A 27,859-nucleotide genomic window follows, 5' to 3' on the forward strand; every position below is an offset into this window, starting at 1 on the left:
TGCCACCTCAAAGTATGTGTGCTTCCCCTATGAGAGGAGTGCTGTTCTCACAGCAGGAGTGGGTAACTTCCATGTGGAACAGCTCATCTACTGCCATAATTTACAGTTTCCAGCTCCTGTGCTACATTGAACTGGTGCACATGCTCATAAAACCTTAGAATGGACTGGCAGTTCAGAAACTCCTTTGTTGTGCTTCAGGGGACAGCAACTTCCAGAAGAAGAGTGGGATGGCTTGGCATAGTAACAAATTCCTCCTTCTAAATATGCCTGAATTTGAGTCAACCCCAGAAATTGATTCTGCTCCAAAGGAAGGTAACGGCAGTGAGTGTTGTGTCCTTTGGAATTCTGTTCAGGAAGAATTGCTCTGTGCTGTATTAGCATATTATCTACTGTGAGCACATATGTGTAACCACAAAGTTCCAAGACTTTAGGCACCCAAATTTATTAATACAACTAAGTCACAGGAATTTTCATTAATTGTTTTAAAGCATCTCAGTCAGATGTATATAGAATGCTTTTCATTCCATTGAACCTCAGTCCTCTGAGAAACCATCTCGAACAGATGCATATGAGATGTTTGCTTATGGATTAGTTTAAATAAATAAATAAGACAGAGAGAGGAAGAAGGGAAAACTCAATTCCAGAAACCTACCAGCATCAGAAAGCACCTTATTCCATCCCTGTCTCTGTTACAATAATGATAATCTAGGGTTTAGGTAACTATACTGAATGCATTGCTGGAACTACTGTATGAGGACACTGGTAATCTCTGGCTCATATCATGTGAGACTTCATCAGTTAGAATCTTAAATTCTACCCAGAATTTGATAGGTAGTTTAGGCTGCTTGTAAGCCACAAATTTACATCCTTTCAGTACTATGGCCACGTTTAATGTGGTACCAAGGCTCTTTCTAAACAACTAGCAAATAACAAACCTAATCTCTTCTAGAGGGTTTCTCTGTTTTTCTTTCCTACGTGGAAAGTTCTGCAGCTTTTGTTTTGATTTCTGGGTTAATAACAACAATAGAGGTGAATGGAATTTTACAAATGACACCTGGTAGAAGTTATGCCAAGGTTTTAAACGATACCCAGTGGGCACCGTGCAAAACATCCTCCTCTTCTGTCCATCCTAAGCCACCTCCCATGCCCTCAGAACTCCCTCCAATGGTTTTTGGGATGAAAGCAAACCACAAAATAGTACTGTTGATCTGTACTTCTCTCTCGTGCAACAACCATTAGAAAACCTTTGAATTAAAAGGAAACCTATTGGAATTGGTTTTATAGTCCTTTTAAAACCTGCATCTCTATAGTTTATTCCTGTGGCTTGTTTTCTCTGTGATTCCTGTGTGTAAGAAGCCAAGCTGTAATCCCTGCCTTTATCCAGTACAATTTAATGCAGTACTTTTATTTATGATGCATTTGTATTCTCTCTTCAAATATTGCGTAAACTGTTGCCTTTTTTTTAACAAGATCTAAGAGCTGATAATGGGATGTTCACTGCTGCTGTGAGAAGTTGTTTTGTTTCTTCCTGTAATTCCATCCTGACTTGGCAATGCAGGCTCACAGTTATCATTTCATTTGACCTGTAAATCAATCTGTGTAACATGCAAAGCAGCCACGAATGCAAAGGAAATGAGAACAAAGTCATGGGAAAAGCATTTTATATGACACATTCCAAGGCTCTATTTATGTGTGCTTTATTCCTTCCATGAGGAAATAGTGAAATATGCAGAATTGTAACTCAAATACACAAAGAAACAGGAAAAAGGAAGGAATAGAGACTGTTTATGTATGTTAATGAAGAATGGAGGGATTTAAGAAGAAGAACCTGATCTCTCAGCTTTGCAGCTTGGAATAAGGATCTGCATCTTCTTTTCCCTTCTGGTCTGGACTTAGAGCATGAAATGGGTGAGTTGCTTTGCCTCTGTGTCTTACCCTTCTAACTTAGCAAGGAATGTGAAGAATGTTGCATTATCATAATACTTTGGGTATTAAATTACATCTATTATTGCATTAATTGGGAAACCTTTTTTAAGGATGATGTCATGCCTTAGAAATATTTGATAGGTACCACTGTTTAGCATTGGGTTATATGAAAAATAAATATTAGGTTTCCTTTAATTCAGATACCATGATTTATCTTTTTGACCAAAACTTTTAAGCACAGCAAGACATAATTAGAGGGCAGTTTCATTCTTTTCCCTTTTTTCCATTAACATTGCAAGACCTTCTGATTTAAATGCTTTTTAACATTTTCAGTCTTCTCTCACAGAAAGTGTGATTCCCTCACCATTGACACTTCCCTACTCTCAACTCTCGTTGGTTTAGACTCAGCCCTTGTTGTGAGGGTGATTGTTTTTGTAGTCACAAAGGGATTAGTACATTTAGTCAAAAGTACTCAACAGATCTGTCCAGACTTCTGGGGTTGCAGAGGGGATCAGTGATGTGGTGCACTGTCCAAACAAGTCTCACCACTCTGAGTTCACAGATTGTGTCAGTACATGTGATGGGGCATCTGGATGTGAACAAGTGCACAAGGAGGTGTTCAAACACATGACGAGCTTGAACAACTCTGCTAATTTAAGGCTTAGATATAGAATTTTTAATAAGTCAAATGAAGAGAGGATATTTTTATGCTGCAGTTATTTCAGCAAAATCCTATGCTTAAGTAGCTTTAAGAGAGAGCTTAGTTTCTGAAGCTTTTCTGCTATTCCCCTGCCCTTGGGCACTGCAGAACACCCCATCCTGCCTGTGACTCATGTCAAACATCCAGCTGTCACCTCAGCTCACACCTCTGCCGAGCTTTGCACGCTTTGGTACGTCTCTGTTAAAGGCTCCTTTCTGCACAGTATCTTCCACACAATTAAAAACCCTCCTTCAGGTTCCTGCTGCCTCAGAGCTGGAGCACTGCTCCTGTTCTGTGGCCTGGAAATGCAGAGCTATGGAGTTAATGGGACCTGCTGAGTGGAAGGGACAAAGCCCTGGTCTCACACATTTGTCTGGTGCCTCTCTGTGACCCAGCACTGCCCACAGAACCAGCCCAGGGATAAGACTTTGTAGGCTGGAGACAGACACTCTCCTGTCTGTTTTAGGCCAAGTCCTTCTTACTCAATTCAGACCTGCATCTGTCAGCATGTAATTTGAAATGAACTTGTGTAAGACAAACTCTCTGACACCTTCCTGTTGTGTTTTATACAGTCATCTCTTACAAGTACTGCATGGGGTTTTTTTTCTGTGTGCCTGCATGAACTGGGACTGGTTATAGGAGAAAAAGTAGAAAAAGGCAGTCTAGAGTTGTGATTCAAAAAGCAAGCTCAAATCTTAATGCAGCAGCTTTTCTTCTTGTAACTTTAGCTTCTGTTTCTTTCAAAAATACTTGGAATGATGCATTGAATAAAATGTGGTCACCCCTCTTCACTGAAGTCAAAAGAATACAAAATAGCACCTCTGAAAGCTCCTCTGAGGTGTCCCCTTCTGGTGGAACCAAAGCCAAGTTAAAATACTCTTTGTTGAATTTCACCAAGAAATGAGGGATTGATATCCATGAATAAGCTGACCAGCTGCTTTGACTTGTGGAGGAGTTCTGGAGTAGTTCAAGGGTAGAATGGGCACTTTATTTCTTGCATTAAATGGTAAAAGCTCTCAGTGCTGTGGACAGCTCAAAACAGGGAATTTGGTGAGTTTGGGGTTTTACTCTGAGCTGGATTTGTCTCTCATCCAGCAACCCAAGAAGTGCAGATTAGTGTCACAGGCTCAAAGGTTCTGGTTCTAATGCCAGCTACAGGGACTTAAGAACATATATGTTTATGCTAAAATATACTTGTCTAGGTGTCAGTTTGAGTTCTTGTCAGCACATGAACATTAAATTACATTTAAATTGCAAGGCCACCTGTGAACTTGAGATATTTCTAACATGCAAACATTGAAAATTGTAGTCATTTATATTTAGATGTGGGAGTGTTTCTTTAGCATCTTAACTATTGCTTTAAGACTTCATTTTAGACACACCCTTTTGAAAATGTTGGCTTCGATTTCTCATTGTTCAATTTGTAAAAGGATATTTGTTTTAAAAGGGCTTTAAAATCTTAGGATCAACATCTATAATTGTTAATCATTTAATTAATTATCATTAATTTAAAATGTATTATTTAACAGTAAGTCACCTTTCCCTGTTGTGTTGGCTACGAGTTAATTTACTGCCTTCATTCATCTTGGAAGCCAGAGAACAACCCTTGTGCCTACAGTCAAGCCTCTCTGCAAATACAAAATTGGGTTGGGGATGAAGATAGAAGAGTCAGGATGGAAGTGCTGGGTACCACTGCCAAACTGGAGTTTTGTTTCTTCTCTAGTACAGTTTATCTACAGACTGCTGGTACCAATAGTGTATTTGTGTCACCTACTATCTTATACTTTTACCAGGTAACAGTAAGAGGGTCTGATGTGGAGAAAATATTCTATTTTTTTCCCAAAAAGGAACGTAAATTATGTACAAATTAAGCCCTGCCCTTTTTTGGCTCTCAGCCCAGCCACCAGCTACAAAGAAGCAGGAACAGCAAAAGGGCCTGAGCACACCTGAACATCTCTGTGCTGAGAGCACCTGATGCCCTGGAGTTACAAATTGTCCAGCAAAGAGACCTCTCCCCATCTCACCTGGCCAGGAAGGACTGGGACAGCTGACAGCCAGCATTCTACCAAGGGTACTTACTACTTCTTTAGCTTATTCTAAAAACCTGAAATGTTTGACTCTAACTTTTTGTGGGAAGTAATTTGTGCATTTCTAATATTTGAAATGACAGCAGAGGAGGTAAGAGCAACTCACACTGCATGCACTGCCTGAGATGTAACTGTGCTCATCATGCAGAATACACCATAAATCAGAATAGCTCCTGTAAATTCAGAGAAAAAAAAATTACCTACCTGGAAAGAAGTATTTTCTTAAAGAAAATTGTTTATGTTCAAAATTTGATAACAATTTTCTAATTCCATGAGGCAGATTAGTATATTAATGCCATTAGTGCTTTTTAAGAAAGAGATTTCTAGAAAAAAAATCTTTAAACTTTTTTTGTACAACCTCTGTCTTATTTAAAATTTAAGGAGGTATTAATTACAGGTATTCAAATATATACCATTTTTCAAATGTCTTTTTGTGGTATTTGTGATAAGCTTGACTTCAGTTCTCTTTATAGTGTATAAAAAGATGCTTTTTCTCAGAAGACCAAGAGCTTTATATGGCTTAAGACTACTGCACAATCTAGAGATGCAAATTTATGTTTCCTTGCTTGAACAGGAGAGCATACTTGGTTTAGTTTTGTTATATTAGTTCTGATTCTGATTTAAATTTTGTTTGGAAACGTGCATTCTTTTTTATTTTTGAACTGTCAGGATATTTTTCAACACAAGGAGCTTGCATTTTACACTTATTTTTCACACTAGTTTAGCTGTATATAAATGCCCTAATGAGAACAACATGGACAAGTTAGTGAGAACTGGACAGAAAACTAAATGTTTTTAGTGTAACCAGAGAAGCTTAAAATAGAAACAAATTTTTATCATTGCTGAAGAACTGTGACCCAAATGTGAAATAAAGTCAATTTTAAAAGTAGAATGCATCCTTTCTTATATTCCTTATCCAATGTGTTGGTTTATTTTCCTGACTAATAGGGTGACATCTACTTGGCATTAATATATTGGAAATCAGCAAGTTTTCAAGAATAAAATGTTTGATTAAACCAATGTAATCATTACATTTGAAAATGTAATCATACCTGTTAAGGTTAGGTAATTATAATGGCTCCAAAGTCTCTTTATTTCTATATAATATGAAACTTCTGGGTATGAGGAAAAAACTGGAATATAAAAGTATTCAGACTCGTTACTCATTGTACATAGAAGGCCCATCACCAAAATTATTACTGTATACATTTTAAACCTGTTAGGATAATACAAATAGAACAGTAACAAAAGGGACATTGTAACGTGAAAGTCACTGAAATTACCCAGATCTCAGAGCACTGTGCAGGAATTTCCACGAGATCTTCTCTGTTGCAGTCGTGATGCCAGAAGGATCCCCAGCGGAGCTCCCCAGCAGCCAGGAATGTGAGAGCCAAGGGCAGGAGCCTGCTGGGCTGCTGGGCAACAGGAGCACAAGGACAATGGTGACAGGAGGCGGAGGCTACCTGGGCTACAATCTGGGATGTGCCCTGGTTAGGTCAGGAATTGCTGTCATCCTGTTTGATGTACGGAAACCTAAGTGGGAGATTCCGAACGGAGCCGATTTTTTCGAGGTGCGTTGAAATCGCGTCTTTAACAGCAGTGAAATAACGTTATCCTGCTTGTATGCACAATAAGGCTTCCTCTTAAGGATTTAAAAAACATTTACTGAAAAGCCTTTGAGGACAAGAAGTCGTGGTAGAAGGTGCTCACATGCATAAGTAACTGATGAAGAGATGGCAGAGTCCAGTGGAGTGTCCGTGTCCCCACTGACCTTCTGCAGTCCTGTGAGGGAGGTGCCCCCCACACTCATAGCTCACCCCCCTGAAACAATGGAGTGACAAAGTTACTGCTCAGGGAATTATTTCAGGGAAAAGGTGAGAGACAAGGCAATGAAAGTGCAGAATGATTGAGGAAACCAGGATTTCCAGTCTGGGAAAGAGGTGATTTGGGAGCAGGAGAGCTCTACAAAGCGAGTGGCATTGACATGGACAGGGATTGACTGCTCACTGTCCTTCCTGGAACAGGAAGGAAAGGCCACCAGGGGAAATGAGGAATCAGTTCAGTACAAAGTGATGTTGTAGGCATGTGCAAAGCCTCACCAAAAATGTACTGCCTTTGGAGATGACTAAATAGGTAAGCTCAATTAGGCTCAAGAAATCTTCTGAATGAAAATACTTAAGAAATCCAGAAGAGCATTCAGGGGGAAAGTGTCACATATCCTTGCTCTGTTCGTACTTTTCCCAGGACACTCATTTATTAGGTTTTGATTCTTAACAATTCAAATTGGTGGAGTGATGGCAATTTACATCTTCTAAAGGAGACGCAAGATCTCACAAATGATCTTCTACAATAGGGTTTTTTTATAATTCAATTTTAAAAAAAATAAATATTACAAAGTATAGGTGAGTTACCTGGAAAATGGAACTATGGAGTCCTAGTAAGTAAAGTAATGAGTCACTTCAGAGATCTGAGCCTTGATCGGTGATTTGGGGATTGTTAATATTGTTTATCCTCATTAGCTGCTTTAGCACTGGGTAAAGGGTGGGAAGTGTAAGTCAGCCATATTTGTGAAACACTTTGCCAACCTCAGAAGAAAAAAGTTGAAAGATAAAGACTGTTAGATTAGCTCTTAATATTACCTGCAGCTGTTTCTTTGGAGATTATTCTATCAAGTTCATTACAGTAAAGTAATATTTAATATTTTGAAATAATATATTCTGAAAATAAAAGTATAATATTTTTATTAATATCTGTATATATGTGGAGTATTATTAATATAGTATTACCTGGTATACAAAAATGCAATATAGTGTTCTAACCCCAGCATAGCATTTGATATTGGATACAGTGTGGGTTCAGTGATATATAGGATTTCATAAGTGTGATTAAAATACACTACTGTACACTAATAAAATATTCAATGCATATAGGGTGTACTGCTTTTTAAAATCTTGCACAAAGCTTTAATTAAAGTTATCACACAGTGCACCTAAAATAAACCTTAGATGGACAAAGACATTTGTGAAGACGGCACAAATCCCATCCCAGGGTGATAAAAAAGAGGTTCTCTTATTTGGTGATTCCCTGGCAAACAGCTGAACCCTTCCTGCTGTGGTTTATTGTCCCTGGGGCTTCATTCTCCAGCACTGGAACATGTGCTGCTCCCATTCAAGTCAGACAAGTTCTGCCAGGCTGCAGGACTCAGGGTGAAAATACGCATTATAATCGAAGCCAACAAGAGTCGTGTTTGCTTTGCAACAAAACACTGACAAAATTCTTAGTCATGGATTTTTCACCCTGTTTATAATGTCAGTTAAATACTGTGAAAAATAGATCTAAATATCTTTAGGTTTTCATTAACAGCCATAATTGATGTAATTCCATAGAGAATGTAAGCAGTTCTACCTGTCAAAAACTCATTCTTCTCTCATTTTCCAGGGGGATGTGAGGGACTATGATGCAGTGTTCAAGGCATGTGAAGGGGTTGACTGTGTTTTTCACGTGGCTGCATGTGGAATGTCAGGATTAGAACAAGCAAGTACCATTTTCCCAATGTTTTCTGTTGTTATTTTTGAGAAAGAAAGAACTGTCTGCATGTAGCAAAGAATGTAATTCTATGATATTTATGTCAGACAGAAGCTGGTTAGAAAGGTCAAGTCATCCATACAGGCAACAAGAGAGGTATTCCTTAAATAATAAATGTCAAAGCATAAACCTGATGTACTACAAAATATTTTAGAAAAATGAGATCATAGTTTTAAGATCTTGGAGAAGAAGGCTTATCCTTTTTTTTTTTGTGTTATCAAAAAAGTCATGAAACTACTCATTTATTTCTAGAAACAAGACAGATTGCACTGGAACAAGACTTTGTGGAAGCTTTCAGGGAGCATAACCCCCACCTGTAATTTTTGTTTCTGTATCATGGATTATCTGAGGAGGTGACAAAATGTTGAAGCATTATAATTTCATTATAGATGCATTTTATCTTTCATTTTTCAACTGAACAAGACTAGCAAAATGAGAACTGCCAGAGATCCCTGTCAGACAGGCAGAGAACTGTAACACATCACAAAAAGGCCTCAGCTGTTCTACATCTGGCAATTGTAACAATCATATTGTGAATGTGACTTGTTCCATGAATCAAATCTTGTGCAAACTCTATTTCCAGCTTCAAAAGAAAGATCAGATTGAATCCATAAATGTTGGAGGCACAAAAATAATAATTGATGGTAGGTACCTCACTTTTCTTTCTTTGCATCTGATTCAAACCTAAGTGTATTGTAAATACCAAAGCTATTTTCTCCTTGCTTTTCCCTCAAAAACCAAATGGCCAAAAAAAGTAATCAAAAAGCAAAAAGGGCAAAACCAGTTTTTATTTAGACCAAGTTTCATGCTGCCTGTGTGTTATTACTGAAAAAAAAAAGCAAAATGGAATAGTAGGCAAGTAAAATTCTACATGAGTTAGAGGGAAGAGGTTCCCACATATTCCCCTTTTCCTACCCCAACCTCCAGACTCACAGAAACGTGTCATGGCAAATTTCCATAGGCTCCCAGCAAAGCAAGAGTCTGGGAGAAGCATGAACCTGTTCATCTACATTTTAATAATAGATGTTAGTATTGTGTTTGGTTCCAAATATTTACAACACAATCATTTTATTTGTTATTTTCAAAAGGAGCCAATGACCCAGCTGGACAGACAGCTCTGCAAATTCTCAAAATTCCTGACTTTGAATATTAATTCACTTAAACTTTAGAAATATTGTTAAATGAAGAGGAAATTTACGTTATTCAAGTTTGCAATGACATATATGCCACAGAATTTAGCTATAATAACACGACTGGAATCTATAATTAAGGCTTTGTTTTGTAAATAACATTAATTTCATTTGCATTTAAAGCACTACTGATTATACACTGGCAGTGTTATACCACAACAAATGCTCTTACTCATGTCCTTTTTATTCCATTTGTAAAGTGAACATGTTTTAAGAAATGCTTCTGAAGGAGGAATTTTTTCCCCACAAAGATTCCTCTGTCCAGCTGGTGACTGCAATCCAGTGGTGATATGATTAGTTACCTAATCATAAAACATCTGGTGACCACCACATGTAATATTTTCATAGCAGATATTTGGGATGAAAAATTCCATCTGGATGAAAGACAATGCTCTATTAAATGATAGTGTTAAAATTAAAATATTCCCTTTTTTGCTGTAAGCGTGATGTTTGCTTTCAAAAAGAGAAGCTGCCAGTTCATGTGTTATTTCTCACTCTTTATTTTTGTTTTAAAATAATTTCTTTTGTCTATCATTGTAGTCTGCAAACAAAGAAATATCCCCAGACTGATATACACCAGCACAGTGAATGTGGTGTTTGGAGGGAATCCTATTGAAGAAGGAGATGAAGAAACTGTGCCGTATTTTCCACTGGAAAAGGTCTGTTGTTCATGTGATGGTGTGGAGTTACTGTGCTTGAAAGGACAGACTGTGTGAGGCTGCTCTGAGGGCAGAAGCTGTTTTACTGTAGATCACATCAAATTCCATTAAATTATTTTTCATTAATGTAAGTTGACCCATGATCAATAAGAAATAATCAAATCATAATGGCTTTTGGAATTTTCCGTGGTATATATTTTCCAATATAAAATCTGGCAATACAGAATTCAACAGATAACTAGTCTTGTGTGGACAGGTAATCACCAAACCAGTATGTGCCAACTGTGTCCAGAGTCCTATTGTTTAAATATACTTGGGTGCAATTTTTAAACTTCACACTGAAAGATATTATTTGGGAGAGAATGATTTATAACTTCCCAAAAAACTTCAATAAGAAATGGAAATGTTTTTTGGAAAGTCTGAATTTATAATTTCATATTTAACTTACTGTTTTTATAAAACTTTCTTCAATTTGAAAAGGATAATTTGAAAAAATATCTGTCCCACCAGAACATTTGGCTTGGGAGTAATTTTTTCAGCACATCCAGCACAAAAAGTGAGTTAAGTAAGTGCTAGTGTACTTAAATTCACTCTGAAGCTACATTTGTGCCTCTAAAATAAAAGTCTGATACGTTTTTTGTCATAAACAAAGTATATGTTTGCTAAATCTTGTTGTTATTTCTAATCGTGTTTTGCTCAGCTGATATCCAGGAGCTGGCTAGATTGAAATGTTATCAGTCAGAAACAGTAAGTTTGCCTTTACAGATGCAATAATGTGGTTTAAATGATTGTATTCTGCCTTTCTTTGTAGCAATTTAATCATTATTCTAGAACCAAGGCAATTGCAGACCAAATGGTTCTTGCTGCTAATGGAACTTTACTCAAAGGTACGTATAAAGCATTTGTGGTTTTCCTATCATTAGTAGTGCTAATGGGTTTTGTTTACTCATTTATCAGTAGAGGATTTTAACTGAAGTGAGGATTTATTTTGTTGCAGGTATCTGGCAGGAATAGCAGCAGTTTCTTTAACAGATTGGCAATATCAGGTGACTTCCAAAGTTGCACCTGCAGGAATAGTTGTGGTTAAAAATCTAGATACATATTTTGCTATTCCTGTTGATTTCTCTTGACTGCAAAGTTGGCAGACATAAATTAGGTGGGGATTCAATTTTAGCATCCTTGATTAACTCCTGAGCAAATGCCTACCCCCTGTTACTCATGGCCAGATAAAAGGTGTCATTGTGCCTGTTCTCAGGGGTCAGAGGGGTCTGCTGAGTGATTCACAGGTCAAACTTATTCATTTTGATTTAAAATATTCAAACTCATCTGAAAGCCTCTGTTTAGGAGACCTCTTCTATTCCTCTGTGGTGCCCCTGAGCTGCAAGCAAGCCAGGTGTCTGGGTGTAGCAAATGGAATGGTCTGCTCCCAGTGTTGCATGTGTCTGCAGGGACAGACAAATATAAGTTGTAAACTTATCTCTGTAATAAACAGCAAAAGCCAAACAACCAGGAGGAAAGCTTGATTTGCCCTGTTCCTAATCAAACTCTTCTGTGGGATTTGGCTTTTCAGCTCCCAAGCTCAGGCCTTTCACAGCTACTGAATTCAATTTTATGGGGAAATGAAATCAAGTTCCCAGGAAGCCGAATCCCACAGAATGGTCAGACTGAGCCTTTATTTTGATAGTGTAAGATTCAGACAATATATGTCAGCCATGTGTTGATATCCAAGCTGTCTGAAGGTCCCCTGTTGTTCTCTCTCCCAGGAGGGGACAAGCTCCACACGTGTGTGCTTCGCCCCCCGGGCATCTACGGACCCGAAGAGCAGCGGCACCTGCCACGAGTAGCCGTATGTGTTTTGTAGTCAGCTCTGGAGGACACCACAAGTAGTTGTAAGGGCATAAAACAAGTGGAAGTACCTTGATTGCAGTTCTTAACCATTGCTCCAGGAAGGCTGTTGTGAAAGCTGGGTGACAGGGGATGTGACACAGGGTAACAAACAGCACAGACTGAGCACTGCAGACACGGCCAGGATCATGTTGCAGTGAAAATTTAAAAATGCAAGGCTGAAATGCTGTGGTAGAAGAAGTAGGTTTGCATCCCTGATCATTTAATGGAAATGTTGACTTCTAAATATGCACTTCAGTTTCTGCTAAACACTCTAATGTCACCATATTTTGCCACTGCCTATCAGTGTAACAGTGTTTGATTCATGAAACCACCAACTAGTTTTTGTTTCCTTGCGACACATTTCTTGTGCTGTAATTGTACACAAATACAGCAAACTCTGAGTATTTGGGCTGAGATAAAATGACTGTTGTACTGCATAATAAAGGAATAACATAGTTATCACATGTTTTCTGTTTCTACAGATAAACATCCAGCGGAGACTTTTTAACTTCAAGTTTGGGAATCACGAAGTTCAGATGAACTGGGTTCACATAGGAAATCTAGTACAAGCTCACTTACTGGCTGCTGAGGCTCTCACCTCTGAGAAGGGTTATGTAGCTGTAAGTAAACAATATAATAACTGTGTCCCAGTAGCTTTAGCTCTCAAATACGTTTAATTTTTGATACTTTGAGATCAAAGGGTCTCCAAAAAGTCATATGCTAAATTCTTGAAAACAGTGTGTGGCTCCAGAAACACGTGGACAATGCAAATGCAAACACATTTGGCTCATGTTTTTTTCTGGTTTGAAAATATATAATTTCCTGGTTTATCGGAGGAAACAGTATTTTTAACTACCATAATATATTCACCATTGTACATGGGGTTACCCAAAACTGTGTTTGAGAGCACAGTGAAGTGCAGTGCAGGCAGTTTGCTGAGCTGCTCTGTGTAAATTCGCTGTGTTCGTGCCGGTGTGCTACTCACAAAACCAAGACATGGGTAGGTATGAGAGAGAAAGGAATGCCATCCTATGTATAGTGTTTTTCTAACTGTTTTTCTCTGCTTCTTTAACAGAGTGGTCAGGCATATTACATCCACGATGGTGAAAATGTGATTTTCTCTGAGTGGATCGTGCCCTTGGTACGTGTTCAGCTCAGAGGCACCTCACAGGCTCTGGCCCTACTGCTGGCTAAAAATCATACAAACTAAATGAAGTGCAGGGCACATTAATTACTGAATGACCTAACATCAAACTCAGTCCTGTTCTCCCTGCATGTCCCAAAGTTCCACTGGCTTTCAGGGAAGTTTTGGCAATGCACAACTGTGGAATTTGGCCTTACTGTTTTGAGATAATTTAGCCAAGAGGTACAGAACCTGCTGCAGAGCAGCAGCATTTCTGTGGAGCAAACTCACAGTGCAGGGCAAGCTCTGCCACGGGCATCTGGCAGGTTTCTCAGAGTCATTGCTGATGTCTGTCCTGCCACCAACTGCAGCACAGAAGGGAAGCCCATTCAGAATCTTATCTTAGAAGCTAAAAAGAGGCAACATTATATTTTCATAAACACCAAGCTGGGATTTCAGGAGCATGCCAAAGTTTTAATCCTGCAATGCCAACATAGAGAATTCCTCTGGGAAAATTACTGCAGTAGAACAATGGGCCTGTATTTAACTGTAGGGAAGGATTCCAGCCTGGGTCACTTGCCCCCTGGAAAAGCCTTATTCCCCCTTTACTATCCAATTGCAGTTGAAGGGTGGGAGGTGGGCACCAAAGAATGAGCAGTGGGTTTCAATTGCATTTTTTACTACCAGTATTGATAGGAAGGCTAGCTGGAAAAAAATTTTAGATACATGTTTTATCAACATTCCTTTTTTTTCCTTCCATTTTCATGCTTCATGACACGCTCAATTTGGTACAAGCTCTCTCTTATTCTTTCCTTTTATACCCTTTCTAGTTTGAAAAATTAGGCTACAGGAAACCCTGGATACATATTCCTGTTCTCCTGGTTCATATAGCAGGTAAAAGAAATAAAATACATTCTTAATTACTGTGGGCTGTATTTTTTTTTATTATTCCTAGAAAGCTCCATAGTGGTTTTATAAAATGATAAGACTCAAACTGTAGGAATTATGTAACTTAATATTACTCCAATAAATAATAATCCCTTGTGCCATTTGGCACTAATTACTAGATAAATTTTAAAGGCTATTCATAAACCGAGTCCATCATGTACTTTATAAGTTAAACCCTGCCTTCTGCCACCCTAATTGCATCCTCTGATATCAGCAGGAATTACAGGATGTGCAATATCAGCATTGTCTCAGTTTATTGTTATCCAGCTGTCTGTCTCATTAAGTAACTTTGTGTTTCACAGCCACTGTGATGGAATATCTGCACCTGATACTAAAGCCAGTTTTTAGCTTTACACCTTTCTTGACAAGGAATGAGGTAAATATACATAAAAAGAGAGAATGTTTATATATTTCTGACCAAAACTCTTGTGAAGTCTATGATATGCCCTTTGGATGCAGACAGGATTCTCTGCAGTAGAGTTCTGTTTGCTGTTCTGTTTCCATTGTAATATCATTGTCAAAGTATTTTCATCCAAGTTCTAGAAAATCTGATATTAAAGTCACTTCCATAACTGTCCTTTTGGGTTTCAGGTATGGAATGTTACTGTAACTCACACGTTCCGAATAGACAAGGCACGAAATCAACTCGGTTACAAACCAAAGAAATTCTCATTCGCTGATTCTGTGGATCATTATCTCAAAACAAGACCTACTTGCCAAGAAGATCACACATTCCTTAAAATGGTGTTTGTTTTTGGCATTATGTTAAGTTTGATCATTCTTTCTTTCTTCTAAAATCAAGTAACTCCCCACCTGTTCCAGAAAACCTCGTTTTATTTCTGAGTATTAATGATCTGGTCACAGTACATTCCTCAGCCACTATGGATTTTGTTATTGTTATTACTATGGTGACACCTCTCTGACCTTCTTAAGAAAGAAAAAAAAAACAAACAACAAACAAAAAACAATCACAAAAGTGAAAACATGGGACACATCAGGAAATGTTCCCCAGTGTCACAAATCAAAGGCGTTCACCTTTGATTCAGGTGCAGGAATAGTGTTAATGGATCTTCATTAATTGATTGCTTCGTGCTGAGAGAGATTTTCTAAAAATGATAACTCAGGAGGGTGAGAAGCTGGAAGAAGAGGAACCATTGTAGGACTGCAGTGCTGCCACAAGTCCAGCAGCTCCAGTGAAGAAAAGAGTGACTAAACAACTCCTCTGATGAAGCTGCTGCTACAGCTACTGTCTGTAAGTCTGAGGAATTATGGAGACCTGGGAAATAGGACAAAAATATGGAAAGTAAATATTTGTAAAAAAACAGGTGGTGAGAGGACTGAAAATCATATTTATATAAAAATAATTTTATTGTTCAAAAGCTTTGTAAAAATGTAATAAATAATATTATGTGTGTTTGTAAATCAAATAATGTACATTCAAAGCAATAATAAATAATAACTGAACCAAATACTGGTTTTAAAGAGCTTCTGGGAAGGGGGAGGAAGGATACTTAAGATCTTGGAGTTCAGCAAGGTGTTCCTGCTGGAGTCATGTTATCTGCAACCCTGTACCAGCGCTGGGACATGCTGTGCCTTCAGGGAATTGCCATTTGGGGGTGAGCAGGCAAACCAAGCACCAAGACATGAGGGAGAATCCAACTTCTCTCTTTTCCCCCTTCTTAAGACTTATATTTGTTGCTTATTGGCTGGATTGTACTGCCTGAGCTACATGTGCTGGCTCTTATTTTACTCCTACTCTAACAAAACTGCAATGTGTCTTTAAATGATTAAAATTTAATATGAATGTTCAGACACAGCACAGCTGTAACAGAAGAGGTAAACGTGTTCGAAGCTTTACTTTTGCCTGGAATGGGTAACTCTCAAATTCTGCAGCTCCTGACCCATTTCCCGTCCTCCCAGGCTCGAATGACCACAGGGACCCACTGCCAGCTCAGGCGGTCAGGGCCCTTAGTCAGTGCCTATTTGTTTATGATTATACCCTCCTCCTTGGGAATTCCTGCTGTTTCAAAGGTGTCTTTGATGGTCTGCACCTCTCTGAGCCATGTCCTGCCACCAACTGTCCAACCGCTAAGTAGGAGGTGCTCTTTTTTTTTCCTCAACAACCCGTTCAACAGGTGTCTCAGTGTGGACGGAGGCGTCACTGCCAACAGGATGCGAGTGAAGACACTCGGAGGTAAGAGCCACCCCAGGGTGCTGCGGGATGAGCACAATCCCAGGGGTGCCGTGGGATGAGCAGAATCTCAGGGAGGTTGTGCGATCCCAAAGATGCTGCCCAGGTGAGCGGGGCCCAGGGGTGCGGTGGGACCCCAGGGGGCCTTTGGGAGCGCGGGGTGCGGTTGCATCCCAGAGGTGCTGCGGGATGAGAGAGACCCTGAGGAGGCCGGAGGCGGTCGGGCCGTGGGTCGGGCCCCCTCCCCGGGGGTCGCTCCGGGCGGTGCGTGGGGCCGGTAGGGGTGGTCCCGGGCCGGACACCAGCCGGGAGCGGCGGGGGTTTCCCCGGCACCGGTGAGGGCTCCCCCGGCACCGCTGAGGGCTCCTGGGGCGGCAACGGCCCCAACGGCCCCGGCCCGAGGCCGCGCTGAGGGCGCGGGGCCGCCGACCCTCGGAGCACCAGTGCCGGCGCTGCGGCCCCGGGCCATTCGCAAGTGAGATGCAGAGAGTCCCGGCGGGGCCCGGGTGGCTTTGAATGTTTAATCGCGGCCAGGGCAGGGATGTGGGTGACGGGGGGAGTCGGCAGCCACAGCCTCTGAAATGCCCCGACTGGCAGTGATGAACCCATAGATGGGCAAGAACCTCCATGCTCGGGAAATAAGTGATTCGCTGTTACTTTTTCTTAGTGCACTCATTGACTCTTCTTTTAGAGCAGCTATTTTATTCAAGTTCCCCTCAAAAGTGAGGGATTTGATAGCCTTGTACTCTGATACACCTTCTAAAATTATAAAGTAAGGATCAGGCATTCCTCTTCTCTCCTGAAACACTCATCTCTCTCAACTCCATCGCTGCCAGTGGTAACTACACGGTGTATTCTTAATTTATGCTCAGCTACTAGCTCCTTTCCTACTTAGAAAGGAGCTGGAAACACCACTTCCCTCAGATGTCTGTCTTTGTGATAAACTGGGGATGGATGAGTGGAAGAAATATGGAAGGTTTCTTTTGCTCTAGGGGACATTGTATTTGCCTGCTGTTCTGCCTGGCCCTCCTTGCTTGGTTTTAAGCACAGAAACTTAAATGCAATTTGTTCACCTCTAGAGTTTTCCTGACCGTTCGAGAGTTCGAATTCAGGTATGATCCCTATAGCACATCAGTCCCTACAGCCATCTTTGAGTTGTGATGCAGACCAGGATGAACTAAACTGAGCCCACACTGTTTCACATAGCCAGTGGTTTCTCTTCTACTAATAAAAAATTAGGGTCTGTACTATTATTTTAATTTTGACCCATTTGTGGAAAACATTTGAATTCACATTCTCTGTGTTAGGCAAAATTTTTTTGTTGTTTAGTTTTTCTTTTATTATTCTGGATGCCATTTGCAGATTAAGACTTAGCCCAAAACATGCAACCTTTGTTATTTATTTTCAGGATGCTATCTCTAGTATAGTATACAGACATTTGAAATGTTTGTAAAACTCCAAATGGAATGGGAATGCTGCAGCACTGAATAAAACCAGTATGAGAGCTGTGGTGACAGGAGGTGGCGGCTATTTTGGATACAAGCTGGGATGTGCTCTTGCCAGCAAAGGAGCTTCTGTTGTTCTCTATGACATGCACAAGCCTATTTGGGAAATTCCCAGTGGAGTGGTGTGTATCCAGGTATGATAAACTGTATTTTCCCAGCAGTCAAAATTAGTTCATTTGCCTTTTCCATAACATTTTACTAGTTTTCAGAGAATTCAAATAGCTAATTGCAAATTATTTCAAATTCCAATAACCTTTTTGACTGTGTGAACGTCCCACAGGAATTCTGGTGAAGGGATTTTAGTATATCTGAAATAAGGAAAGCAGTGAAACCTGTAACGTGGAGCACAGAGCAGTTCTGCTCCTGCCTCCTCAGGACCCTGCCCTCACCTGTGCCTTAGTTTAATCACCTGTAGAAAAAATACAGGAGTATTATGAAGCTTAATGAATATCTTTAAAGCCCTTTGGGTTCTGTGAAAGAAAGGTATGATTGTTAGCAAGCACTGGGGTGGGCCCAGGATGTACAGCCCATACAATTCTAAATATGAATTATATATATGAATTCCCTCTGTATGACAAATGCTCACCTGCAGCTTTGATTTCAAGTCCAAATATGTTTTCTTATGTATTACAGGCAGACCTCAGGAATTACTATGCCATATTTGCAGCCTGTGAACAGGCTGACTGTGTGTTTCATGTAGCTTCATATGGAATGTCAGGAAAAGAGCAAGTGAGTCCAAACAGTTCTGGTTTTTTCTGTGTGACTGCCCACAATGAGAATGAGAGACTTGATGCTGTAGCACAGCATGGTAGATTTTATCTACCATAGTAGATTGCTCTGTGCAAACTGGAGTGCCCCCTGCAAGAAGGCTGCTTGCAGAACGATTTCCCCTCCATCAGAGGCTCCACCAGCACCCTGGGAGGGTGTTTGAGATGGAAATGGCATTGAAGAGTTCTGAAACAGCATAAAGACAAAAGGAAAGACAAGAGAGGCTGGTTCCCTCCAAACCCCTGATCCTTCCCTAAACCTTCACAAGGAACTCCTCGGTGTAAGGTCACTGCGAGGAATAAAAACTGCACTAAATTATACATTATTTTATATATCTAAATTATAAGGACCACTGTATTTCAAGTCAAGGCAAAAAGCTGTAAGGATGTACTCTGAGTCACAATTTTTATGATTAGAGTTACACACATCCCCCTTTCTTACCTTATTTAATAAAAGGAACTTCAGTAATTACCCTGTGGATAGAACAGCTCACTCAGAGCTATTTGCCAGTGAGCAATGCATAATGGGAATTGCTCTGGGCAGAGGCCACTCATCACTGAAGTGCTAATGAAACACAAATATTTAACATACATGTTTCTTGGAAGCACTGTGATTCTCTTTGCTTCAAGCAGACTAGTCTGCAAAAATACAAGAAAAATTCAGGCATAGCTTAAAAATAATGATTTGACTACTTGAAGTCAGAAACAACAGTCTAAAAGATCTTTTTTATAATCAAAGCACTAAATTAATTACCTTTATTTGAGGACATTAGAACATCCTCCATATTGAATTTGCTATGTATTGAAAAATGCACAATTTCTTTCTTTTCTTAGTGGCAAAAAGAACAGATTGAAAGCATAAACATCAATGGAACAAGATACATCATTGATGGTACGTATCTAACTGTGCCACTGGGTGTTAGTAGAGCACATCAAGTATCATATACCATTTAGAGAAAGCCAGCTGGTGTTTTTGGCACACACTATTTGTTACCAAATGTTTTACATTGTTGGCAGAAGATAAGGAAACGTGTCATTGCTTTTTATGCTCCACTCTATGACAGGGTGTGATGTGTCAGACTGGGATGTGCCACAGAGTGAAGCACTTGGTTCCACACTGATGCCTTCCCTTTAAATATGCTTTGCATTTCAACTCACCAGTCACAGAATGGAAGGATTTTCCCTTTTAAGATTTGACAGTTTCTCAGAATAAGGTCATACAAACTTTTTTTTCCCACATTGCTTCATTTTCCATTAAGTAATTGACTTTGAATGTTCCTGCAGCTTGCAAAGAGCACAACATCTCTCGGCTGATCTACACCAGTACAGTGAATGTGGTGTTTGGAGGGCTTCCCATTGAAGATGGGGATGAGGAATCTGTGCCATATTTTCCACTTGACAAGGTATTTTGTTTGTACATATTTTCAAGTTTCCTCTTCGTTTATTTTCTTGTTTCTGGAAAAGCCTGGAGCTTTTATGACAATGTTTTACCTGATGCCAGAATCCAGGCACAAGAAAAGGCCAGGCTGGATGAGAGTTTGAGCAACTTGATCTAGTGGAAGGTGTCCCTGCCCATGGCAAGGGGGTTGGAATGAGGTGATATCTGAGGTCCCTTCCAACCCAAACTATTCTGTGATTCAGTGAAAGAAGAAAGAAAACTACTTTTTGTAGATGCTATTCACAGCCTTGACACATCACTGTTATGTACATTGCAGTATATATTTCTTTGTTTCCTATTAAGGCCTTGATTTTGGCAAATAACTCATACAGGGTCCCATTAACATCAAGGAAATTCCACCTGGACATAAGGACTGTGTTCTGTGGCTTGGTGTCTCTCTAGCTATTTATTATCTACATGATTTTTCTGTTTCTCCCTTACTGATGATGACATATATTCAATGTAGAGCTGATCTGGAAAAGCAGCCTATTTTTATGTGATTTTATTGCATTTAATTAAAAAGGAGAAAGTACTTCTGGGTGCTTTGCCTACACAGTTGTTTTTTGTGTCCCTCCTCTCTCCATCTAGTACTTCACAATCTTTCAAGAAGTAGAGATGGAGAGAAAATACTGATTCATATTTTTAATAATATTTCCAATCTTTTCTCTGGGACAGTGCCACACAAAAGTGAACAGGATACTTCAGAGGTAACGTCTTCAAAACTTGGCTTTTGACTTTTCCATTACCTGAAGAAGAAATCCAGATTACAAAGTAGTGATCAGTTACATTCCTGGCAGCATTCAAAGTATACACATATTTATTGCTTCTTAAATGTGCTGAAATTAATTAACCAGATTTGCATTAAAAAAAATGCCTCCTTACAATGAGCATGTGTTTTACCCTAAACCTAATACCCCATGGCTTCTGTATTTTGAGGTATTTGTTGCCATTTGCTAAGTAAAAGCTAATGGAGAAGAGGTGCCCCTCTGCCCTGTCATTCCAAGAACAGATAAAAATGTATTTTTTTTTCTCCATAGCATGTTGACCATTATTCCAGAACCAAATCCATTGCAGAACAAATGGTACTGGCAGCTAATGGAACTCCACTAGCAGGTACTTTTGTCTGAGCACTAATTCATAGCAGAATTTACTACTCCTCTTTTTGTTCCCCCCCAACATCCTGTCTCCTGTATCAATCCTTCCTTAATTATGAATTTAAGTTATCAACCCCCTCTCACAAACTAAAGTATTTTCACTTAAAAATTACTTTTAATTGTTTTTAAGTTCCTGCAATGTCCACAAAAGGTTTTAGCATGGTAGCAATGAGCTCAGTGTGATAATGGAAAATATTAAGACAGCTAAATTAAACAAAACCAATTGTTTATTGTCACTGTTGTATGCAACAGAAGTAAAACATGAATGCTGATTAAATTGTTACACTCTCCATGCATCCTCAAGTTATATATTAAAATCTGAAGTAGCCACCTGATACTACAGCCTGGAATTATTTATTAGTGCTTCCCAAAGTTTTCCATGTTGAGGAAGCCAGTTATACACTTGAGTACTTAAGCTCACCTGTGAGATACTATAACTGCCAGTGCAAAACAAATTAATGTAAAGTGCAACATGATTCTATGTGACCAAGTGATACTGAGCTAAATTTAGCTATAGACAACTTACAGAAAAAGACTCACTCGATACTTGCAGAGAGCTGTAAGAGATAAAAAGGTCACTGATGGACATTTCATCCCAAGAGAATTATTTTTTCTAAAAAAATAAATGTTTGGGGTTTTTTTCCTCATTTCTTTGGCAGCTCTTTGCATCAAAGCCCCTCTTAATTTTAGGACCAATACACAGTTCTGCATTTGTCAAGGAAATCAGAACCACTTGGTGTTCCAAACATCCCATTTTGATCCTGTGCCATAGCAGGATTGAGTATTATACATGTTTTCAAGTACTGTTAAGAGCAGTTATTAGCAGATGACAAACCAGCCAACTTGGGAAGTGATTGGATTTCATGATCCCACTGGAATTGTCAAATGTCTCCATCAGCTCTAGTGGGAGCTGTGCCTGCTGTTGAGGGAACCTTTCAGCTCTACCTTGTACTGACAGGGAGTCACTGCTTCCCAGCAATAATTTTGGGTGAGCTTAGTTGGTTTCATTCCGCTTTCCAACATATTTTTGAATAACCTGCTCACTTCACCAACCTCATCACCACAGCTGGCACGTTCATTCACTGCTCTGGCACAGAGACAAGGGACTGGTTAGAAAGAGGTTTTGAAATATCTAGTATTTTCTAGTAACATAACTATGCTGGCAGGACCTCTCTGAATATTACCTTGCTATTTCACATGTTCTGATTCTCCCAACTTAATATCCGACTACTAATGCAGCACCTTTTCAAGACAGCAAAATTAATTTATTTCAGAGTAAGTTCTGTTACCACAGCCTTTGGTTCATACAAACAAAGATACAATATAGTCATGTGAGGGTCACTAAAGAATGCTCTTATCAAATCTTGCAGGAGGTGGAGTACTCCATACGTGTGTTATTCGCCCCCCAGGAATCTATGGACCAGAAGAGCAAAGACACTTGCCAAGGCTGGCAGTATGTGATTTTAATTTTCTAACCTGTAGAATTTTCTAAGATATGGGTAGAAAGCTGTAAGGAGCATTACTTATTTGTAGTATAAATTGACTGACCTTACTGGGCAGCAATTCAACAGTTCAGTTGTCTGCTGGGTATATTATAACCTTCTTTAAACAGGCATTTCATTATATCTGTAAAGGGTGTACCTTAAAAAAGTCTTTTTTTGAAATACAAGCACATAAAAATCCAGCTTTATAATTTAACAATTATTGTAAGATTCAGGCCAATCCCTGATATTTCAAATGTCTGTTTACATGCAACTTACACCAAATGGTTTAAAATATTAATGAAAAGAGATACGGCAAAATATCTTATTTCCAGTCTCAACTATGAACAGCTTTCACTGTCCAATGAAACAAGTTATGGAGCTGGAAGCACTTTCTGGTACAAGAGGTTACTGAAGGGCAATGTTTTTAGAGCTCTTTGTACTTCTCCTGTTTCTTTTTAATTGATTACAGAATTTTTATTTGTTTGTTAAGTAGAGATAAACCTACACTTACCTGGACAAGAAAGTGCACTGTACCTCATTTTAAAACACATTTTGCTCTGGTTTCATGTTTGTTTGTGCCTACAGAAGCTTATTCAGAGAGGGCTACTTAGCTTCAAGTTTGGGGACCCTTCTGCTAAAGTGAACTGGGTGCATGTAGAGAATCTTGCCCAAGCTCACATTCTAGCTGCTGAAGCTCTCACCCCCAAGAAGAACTACATAGCTGTAAGTACACAATAAAAGCACCACAGTTTCCATTTGACAGTGGATCCTGTGCTATAGTAACTCCTGTAGTAGCAGTAATTAGTGTTATTGTCTTTCAGCTTGTGTTGTTGTCTGTGGCTTTAGTTGATAAATGTGCTATGAACAATGTGGGACTGGGCAGCACTGGCTGTGCAGCGTGTTAGGAGTTGGAATATTCAGTTCTGTAAGAATATCTCTATCTTTGCATTGGTTTAATATAATACTTGCCACTTCTGGAAGATGAGCAAAGAATGTTTGCTATGTCAAAAATGACACTGGAAGTTCAGGCAGATCTACCCCCCCACCCCTCCCCTGTAGACAGGTCCAGGTTTAATGTTCTGAACTGTGATGATCAGTTCTTCCCACACCGTAGCCAACAGAAGCACATTTCATTTGGATTCATTGCTTTCAAAAACAGTTGTAACTGTTTTCCTCCTTGTAAATACAGGTTTTTATTCACATAGAAGCACTGCCCTTAAAGTCTACTAGAACGAGTTTCAAAGTAGATTTAACTACTATTTCTAAAACCCTAAAAGCAAAAGGGAAAGAGGGAACTTAGGCCTTGGTTTACACAGATGGAGTCTTACAGATCCCAGTGAATCTCAACTAGACCCAGAGCAGAACGTGTCCCACCCTTTGGTGGGTACCTGTCAGCAGCACCAGTGAGATGCAGCACCACCTTCAGTGGTGTCTCTGTACAGCCAGTGCAGCCACTCTGAACAGGCACATCTGCAATAAATCATTTATTCCAGGGCATGTTAATCACACAAACCACCTGTCCACCAATTTCACTGCACTCAACAGTGCAAGTGATTGAAACACAGGTGGGCAGCTTGTGACTCACATGTACATCCACACATGTTATAGTGCTGTATTATTTTGAAGCTATTCATAAGGAGTGAGATAAAGAAGAAGAAGTCAATATATATGCAGTATTATTTTTACTAACTTGTCTCTTCTCTACTTCTTTAACAGAGTGGCCAGGTGTATTTCATTAATGATGGCGAAAAATACAACATCTTTGAATGGTTAACTCCACTTGTAGGTGCCATATATACTCATCTCCAAATACATTAATTGCTTTAACTGTATGCAACTCCAGCCTTTGTGTGCATGTCACATTCTGTGTGTTTGCTTTGGGAAATCTCTGAACGTGGCTTTAATTCCTGCTTGAATCTCAGTGTGATCAGCACTGTAACAAAGCCCACCTAAAATACTGCATTAAAGCAGCTGTTTTCCCTGAGAGCAAAGGACCATCTACACCAGTGTCCTGTTCTGAGCTGCTATTCCCTTCATTTTTGGGCCGTGTAGCTGTGAACGGTGGCTACTTTGGGTGGATGAAAAATATAAATCTTAAGTATCAATCTGTAATATACATTCTTTTCAAAGTAACATTTTATTTTTAATTATAGACTAAAAGCTATGAATATGTCACAGTGTTAAATTAGCTATCAGCACACCATGACATTTCAATCAGTTTTTGTAAATTTTTTCCCTTTTTTTAAGACTGATACTTGAAAATTACATAGTGTCTGCATGTGACATTTAACTGGAATCCCCTTAAAAATGAAAAATAGTAACAGCAATAATTATTTTTTCTGTTTGATCAGAAAATATTTCCACAAATATCTTCTATAATGAAAATTTAAAACTTGTTTGAAGTTTCTGGGTTTTCCACTTTTTTTTATTCTCTTTCAGTTTGAAAGATTAGGTCGCTGGAAGCCATGGATACGTATTCCTACCTGCTTGGTTTATGCATCAGGTAAAATATTTTATCAACATTTCTCTTTCCTATCTGTGCTACCCTCATTCCTAACTGTAATATAATGTTGGGTTTTTTTAATTTGCCCATAGTTTTCATTTTCATGTATAAAAACAATATGCTGTGGGCTCATCTAGTGTGCAGCAGTGTGAAGTTCAGCTCTGCACAGTATGTTGAAACTAAACTGATCTCTTATTGGAGTCCCAGAAAAACAGGTTTTATGTAGTATTTAACATGTGTAACTTTGTGGAGTTAATGGTGTAAGTATTAAAAGTTAAATGTGAAAACCCATGACTTCCTGAAATATGCTGAAGAGTATCTGCTTTGCTGCACGTGGGAACATCTCCATAATCAATCCCCATGTGCAGCTCAGACAGAATCCCACTGAGGTCTCTGCTGTTGCCACATTTTTTGTAAAGTCTCATGACCTTTTCATTTGACCTGTGCCCAACCCTCCCAACCCTCTTCCCACAAGGACAATAATTAAGATTAAATCCAGCCTCTTGTGACCAAGTAGTCTGATGATGTTAGTGATGGTGCCCTGAGGTCTGTGATGATCCTTCAGGAGTATTCACAGTGTGAGATATGCTCAGTCATCATGGCAAAGCAAGTCACTGCTCTTACTTCAAGTAGAAATCTTTTGTTCTGCAGCCATGGCCATGGAATACCTTTATCTGACGCTGAAACCAATTGTTGAACTGTCCCCAGTGCTGACCAGAAATGAGGTAAAGTCTGGGTTTGTAAACTTCTCTTAATTCCCATGGGTTTAAAACATGTTAACAATGAGGTACACTTTAAGTCAGTAGAAAGTAAAATCCACCCAGTGCTACTTCAGTTTCCACTTTCCAGAGCAAATCTATGTACAGTTTAGGCACTGCATTATGCTTGTTGCCCTGATTTTGGAAAAGGTAAAAGCTTATGCTTGCAATGGGGGAGAGGCTGCTTCAGCTCCTGCATGGCTTTGGCTGGGCCCTTGGAGGCTGAGATGGCTTTGATCTGCCTTCTTGGGTACATAAACAAGACAACGTTTGCAGAACATTTTTTTTTTTCAAGTCTCATAGATTCTGTTCTGCAGCTTTTACTGCCTGTTTGGGCTTTCTCCTTTTGAGTGAACAGTTTAAAAATAATGTGATGTACGTCAATAGGACTGATATAATGTTGGGGGGTTATTTTACATTTCCTTTAACAGTGTCTTTGCTACCATTTACAGTTCCAATTGCCTAGGTATTCATACCTTCGTGTGTTGACTCTTTTGCCCTGTAGGTACTGAATATTTCTGTAACTCACACATTTAAAATAGACAAGGCACGGACTCAACTGGGGTACAGGCCACAGAAGTTTGTGTTTGCTGATTCCGTGGACCACTATGTTAAAACCACACCAAGAGGCCGGAACCATCACATCCTCCTCAAAGTTTTGATTCTTTTCATTGTTATTTTCAGTTTTATCTGTCTTTCTTTAGGATTTTATGGCCTTTCACTTTTGCGTTCTTTTAGAGAGAGACGACACTGACTTGTCTAAGCTGCACATACTCAGTCACAGCATTACCACCCAGATCATTCCAATCTCCACTATAGTCACTGGCCTCAGTGCAATAAACAGGCAGCTATTTTTAAATTTGCAGACAGAATCGTAACATATCACTAGCTGCACCTGAGAAATTAAAATACAGTAAACTATTATGGCCAAATCACCCAAACAGACCAGAGTCAGGATTGTTGCCTCTATTTCACATCAAAAAAACCAACTTTCCAAATTGATTGCTTAAGTGAATGAGAACCTGCAGAAAGAACAAGAGCTGCAGCCAGCTGAAACAAAAAGACTGACCACAGCTTCTGCCATGACTCACTACCACTACCTTGGGGAACAGAGGAACCAAGGAAAGGACAGCCAGAACAGGCTTCTGTGAATAACACACACCAGCTGTAGAGAGACTTCTCGCTGTGTGAATTGGTGAATTAGTTGTTTCAGTGTATCTGAGGGAAAATAAAAGTGTACTTCAAACTTTGCTGAAATGTGTGTTGTGCCTCTGAACGCTGCTCCAGAACTGCTCCCTGCCCTGCCCCTGGTGCAGAGCCATCTGTGACAGCACCTCGCAGTTCACAGGGTTAAGGGGTACATGCTGTTTTTCACAAGTCAAAACTGGGTATTTTAGTTAAATTGGAAGTTACTAATGAATTTATTTTAGTTAAGTCCATTTATGTCACAGTAGAAGAATCTGCCACTATGGGTTGCCTGGATCTTTGCACAGCTTCCTTCACCTCCTGTACCTATTGAAGACAACAACTAACAGAGTTTAGTTGCTTCTCAGCTGAACTTCAGGTGCAAGTGTGTTTTTGCATGTAATTTCTGAAGCAGTTGAACTGAACAAATCCCTACAGCCACTAGAGTGAGCACAGTGCTTCTGAATTACTGCTCAGCTAAAATGGGCTAAAAGCACAGGCGCTCCGGGAGGTCCCGGCCCCCGCCCACCTGCCGCTCGTGGTGGGAATTTAAAACAGAAATCCCCTTCCCATCTGCACCTTTTCCAGCCTGGGAAGGAAAAGGTGTTCTCTTCCACATAGGGAGAGAACAATGAAGAGCATGATGCGAACGGGAGAGCTTGGGAAAAGACTAGGGATGAGATAGAGAGGAATCACGGTCTGGGAAGGGGGAATAATCATAGATGGATTTGAGAATCCTGGAGAAGGTGGGAGCGCTGACACCTTCCAT

General features: G+C 39.6%; 2 protein-coding genes and 1 long non-coding RNA gene across 5 annotated transcripts; 2 read left to right on the plus strand and 1 right to left on the minus strand.

Moving 5' to 3' along the window:
- The first annotated feature begins 35 nt into the window (after positions 1 to 35).
- LOC113953529 (putative short-chain dehydrogenase/reductase family 42E member 2) lies at positions 36 to 15,257 on the plus strand. Its single transcript, XM_027656770.1, has 12 exons — positions 36 to 4,697; positions 6,049 to 6,284; positions 8,152 to 8,247; positions 8,882 to 8,942; positions 10,029 to 10,147; positions 10,959 to 11,034; positions 11,911 to 11,993; positions 12,517 to 12,654; positions 13,110 to 13,175; positions 13,988 to 14,051; positions 14,408 to 14,481; positions 14,697 to 15,257. The coding sequence occupies exons 1-12, from the start codon at positions 4,601 to 4,603 to the stop codon at positions 14,898 to 14,900; spliced, it is 1,314 nt and encodes a 437-aa protein (XP_027512571.1). The 5' UTR covers positions 36 to 4,600; the 3' UTR covers positions 14,901 to 15,257.
- LOC113953533 lies at positions 14,926 to 16,206 on the minus strand. The gene is made up of 2 exons (XR_003529904.1): positions 16,105 to 16,206; positions 14,926 to 15,381 (listed from the first exon to the last, which is right to left on the minus strand). It is a non-coding gene; the product is annotated as an uncharacterized LOC113953533 (long non-coding RNA).
- LOC113953530 (putative short-chain dehydrogenase/reductase family 42E member 2) lies at positions 16,192 to 27,162 on the plus strand. 3 transcript variants are annotated; one of them, XM_027656773.1, is made up of 12 exons: positions 16,192 to 16,299; positions 17,705 to 17,935; positions 18,435 to 18,530; positions 19,403 to 19,460; positions 19,853 to 19,971; positions 21,044 to 21,119; positions 22,531 to 22,613; positions 23,230 to 23,367; positions 24,361 to 24,426; positions 25,084 to 25,147; positions 25,799 to 25,872; positions 26,411 to 27,162. In XM_027656773.1, the coding sequence occupies exons 2-12, from the start codon at positions 17,795 to 17,797 to the stop codon at positions 26,657 to 26,659; spliced, it is 1,164 nt and encodes a 387-aa protein (XP_027512574.1). In that variant the 5' UTR covers positions 16,192 to 16,299; positions 17,705 to 17,794; the 3' UTR covers positions 26,660 to 27,162. The 3 variants fall into 3 exon arrangements, with proteins under 3 accessions (XP_027512574.1, XP_027512572.1, XP_027512573.1); XM_027656771.1 differs by lacking the exon at positions 16,192 to 16,299 and adding an exon at positions 16,657 to 16,771; XM_027656772.1 differs by lacking the exon at positions 16,192 to 16,299 and adding an exon at positions 17,386 to 17,408.
- The last annotated feature ends 697 nt before the right edge of the window (positions 27,163 to 27,859 follow it).

The sequence above is a fragment of the Corapipo altera genome, unplaced genomic scaffold (genome assembly GCF_003945725.1).
Source record: "Corapipo altera isolate COAL_440 unplaced genomic scaffold, ASM394572v1 104, whole genome shotgun sequence".
In the NCBI taxonomy this organism is placed as follows: Eukaryota; Metazoa; Chordata; class Aves; order Passeriformes; family Pipridae; genus Corapipo; species Corapipo altera.

Coding starts and splice junctions, on each gene's coding strand:
- LOC113953529 (XM_027656770.1), top strand. CDS start 4,601: ATGCCCTGGAGTTACAAATTGTCCAGCAAAGAGACCTCTCCCCATCTC. Junction 8,248..8,881: donor GAATGTCAGGATTAGAACAA/GCAAGTACCATT, acceptor CTCTATTTCCAG/CTTCAAAAGAAAGATCAGAT. Junction 13,176..13,987: donor CTGAGTGGATCGTGCCCTTG/GTACGTGTTCAG, acceptor TACCCTTTCTAG/TTTGAAAAATTAGGCTACAG.
- LOC113953530 (XM_027656773.1), top strand. CDS start 17,795: ATGAGAGCTGTGGTGACAGGAGGTGGCGGCTATTTTGGATACAAGCTG. Junction 23,368..24,360: donor CCAAGAAGAACTACATAGCT/GTAAGTACACAA, acceptor CTTCTTTAACAG/AGTGGCCAGGTGTATTTCAT. Junction 24,427..25,083: donor TTGAATGGTTAACTCCACTT/GTAGGTGCCATA, acceptor ATTCTCTTTCAG/TTTGAAAGATTAGGTCGCTG.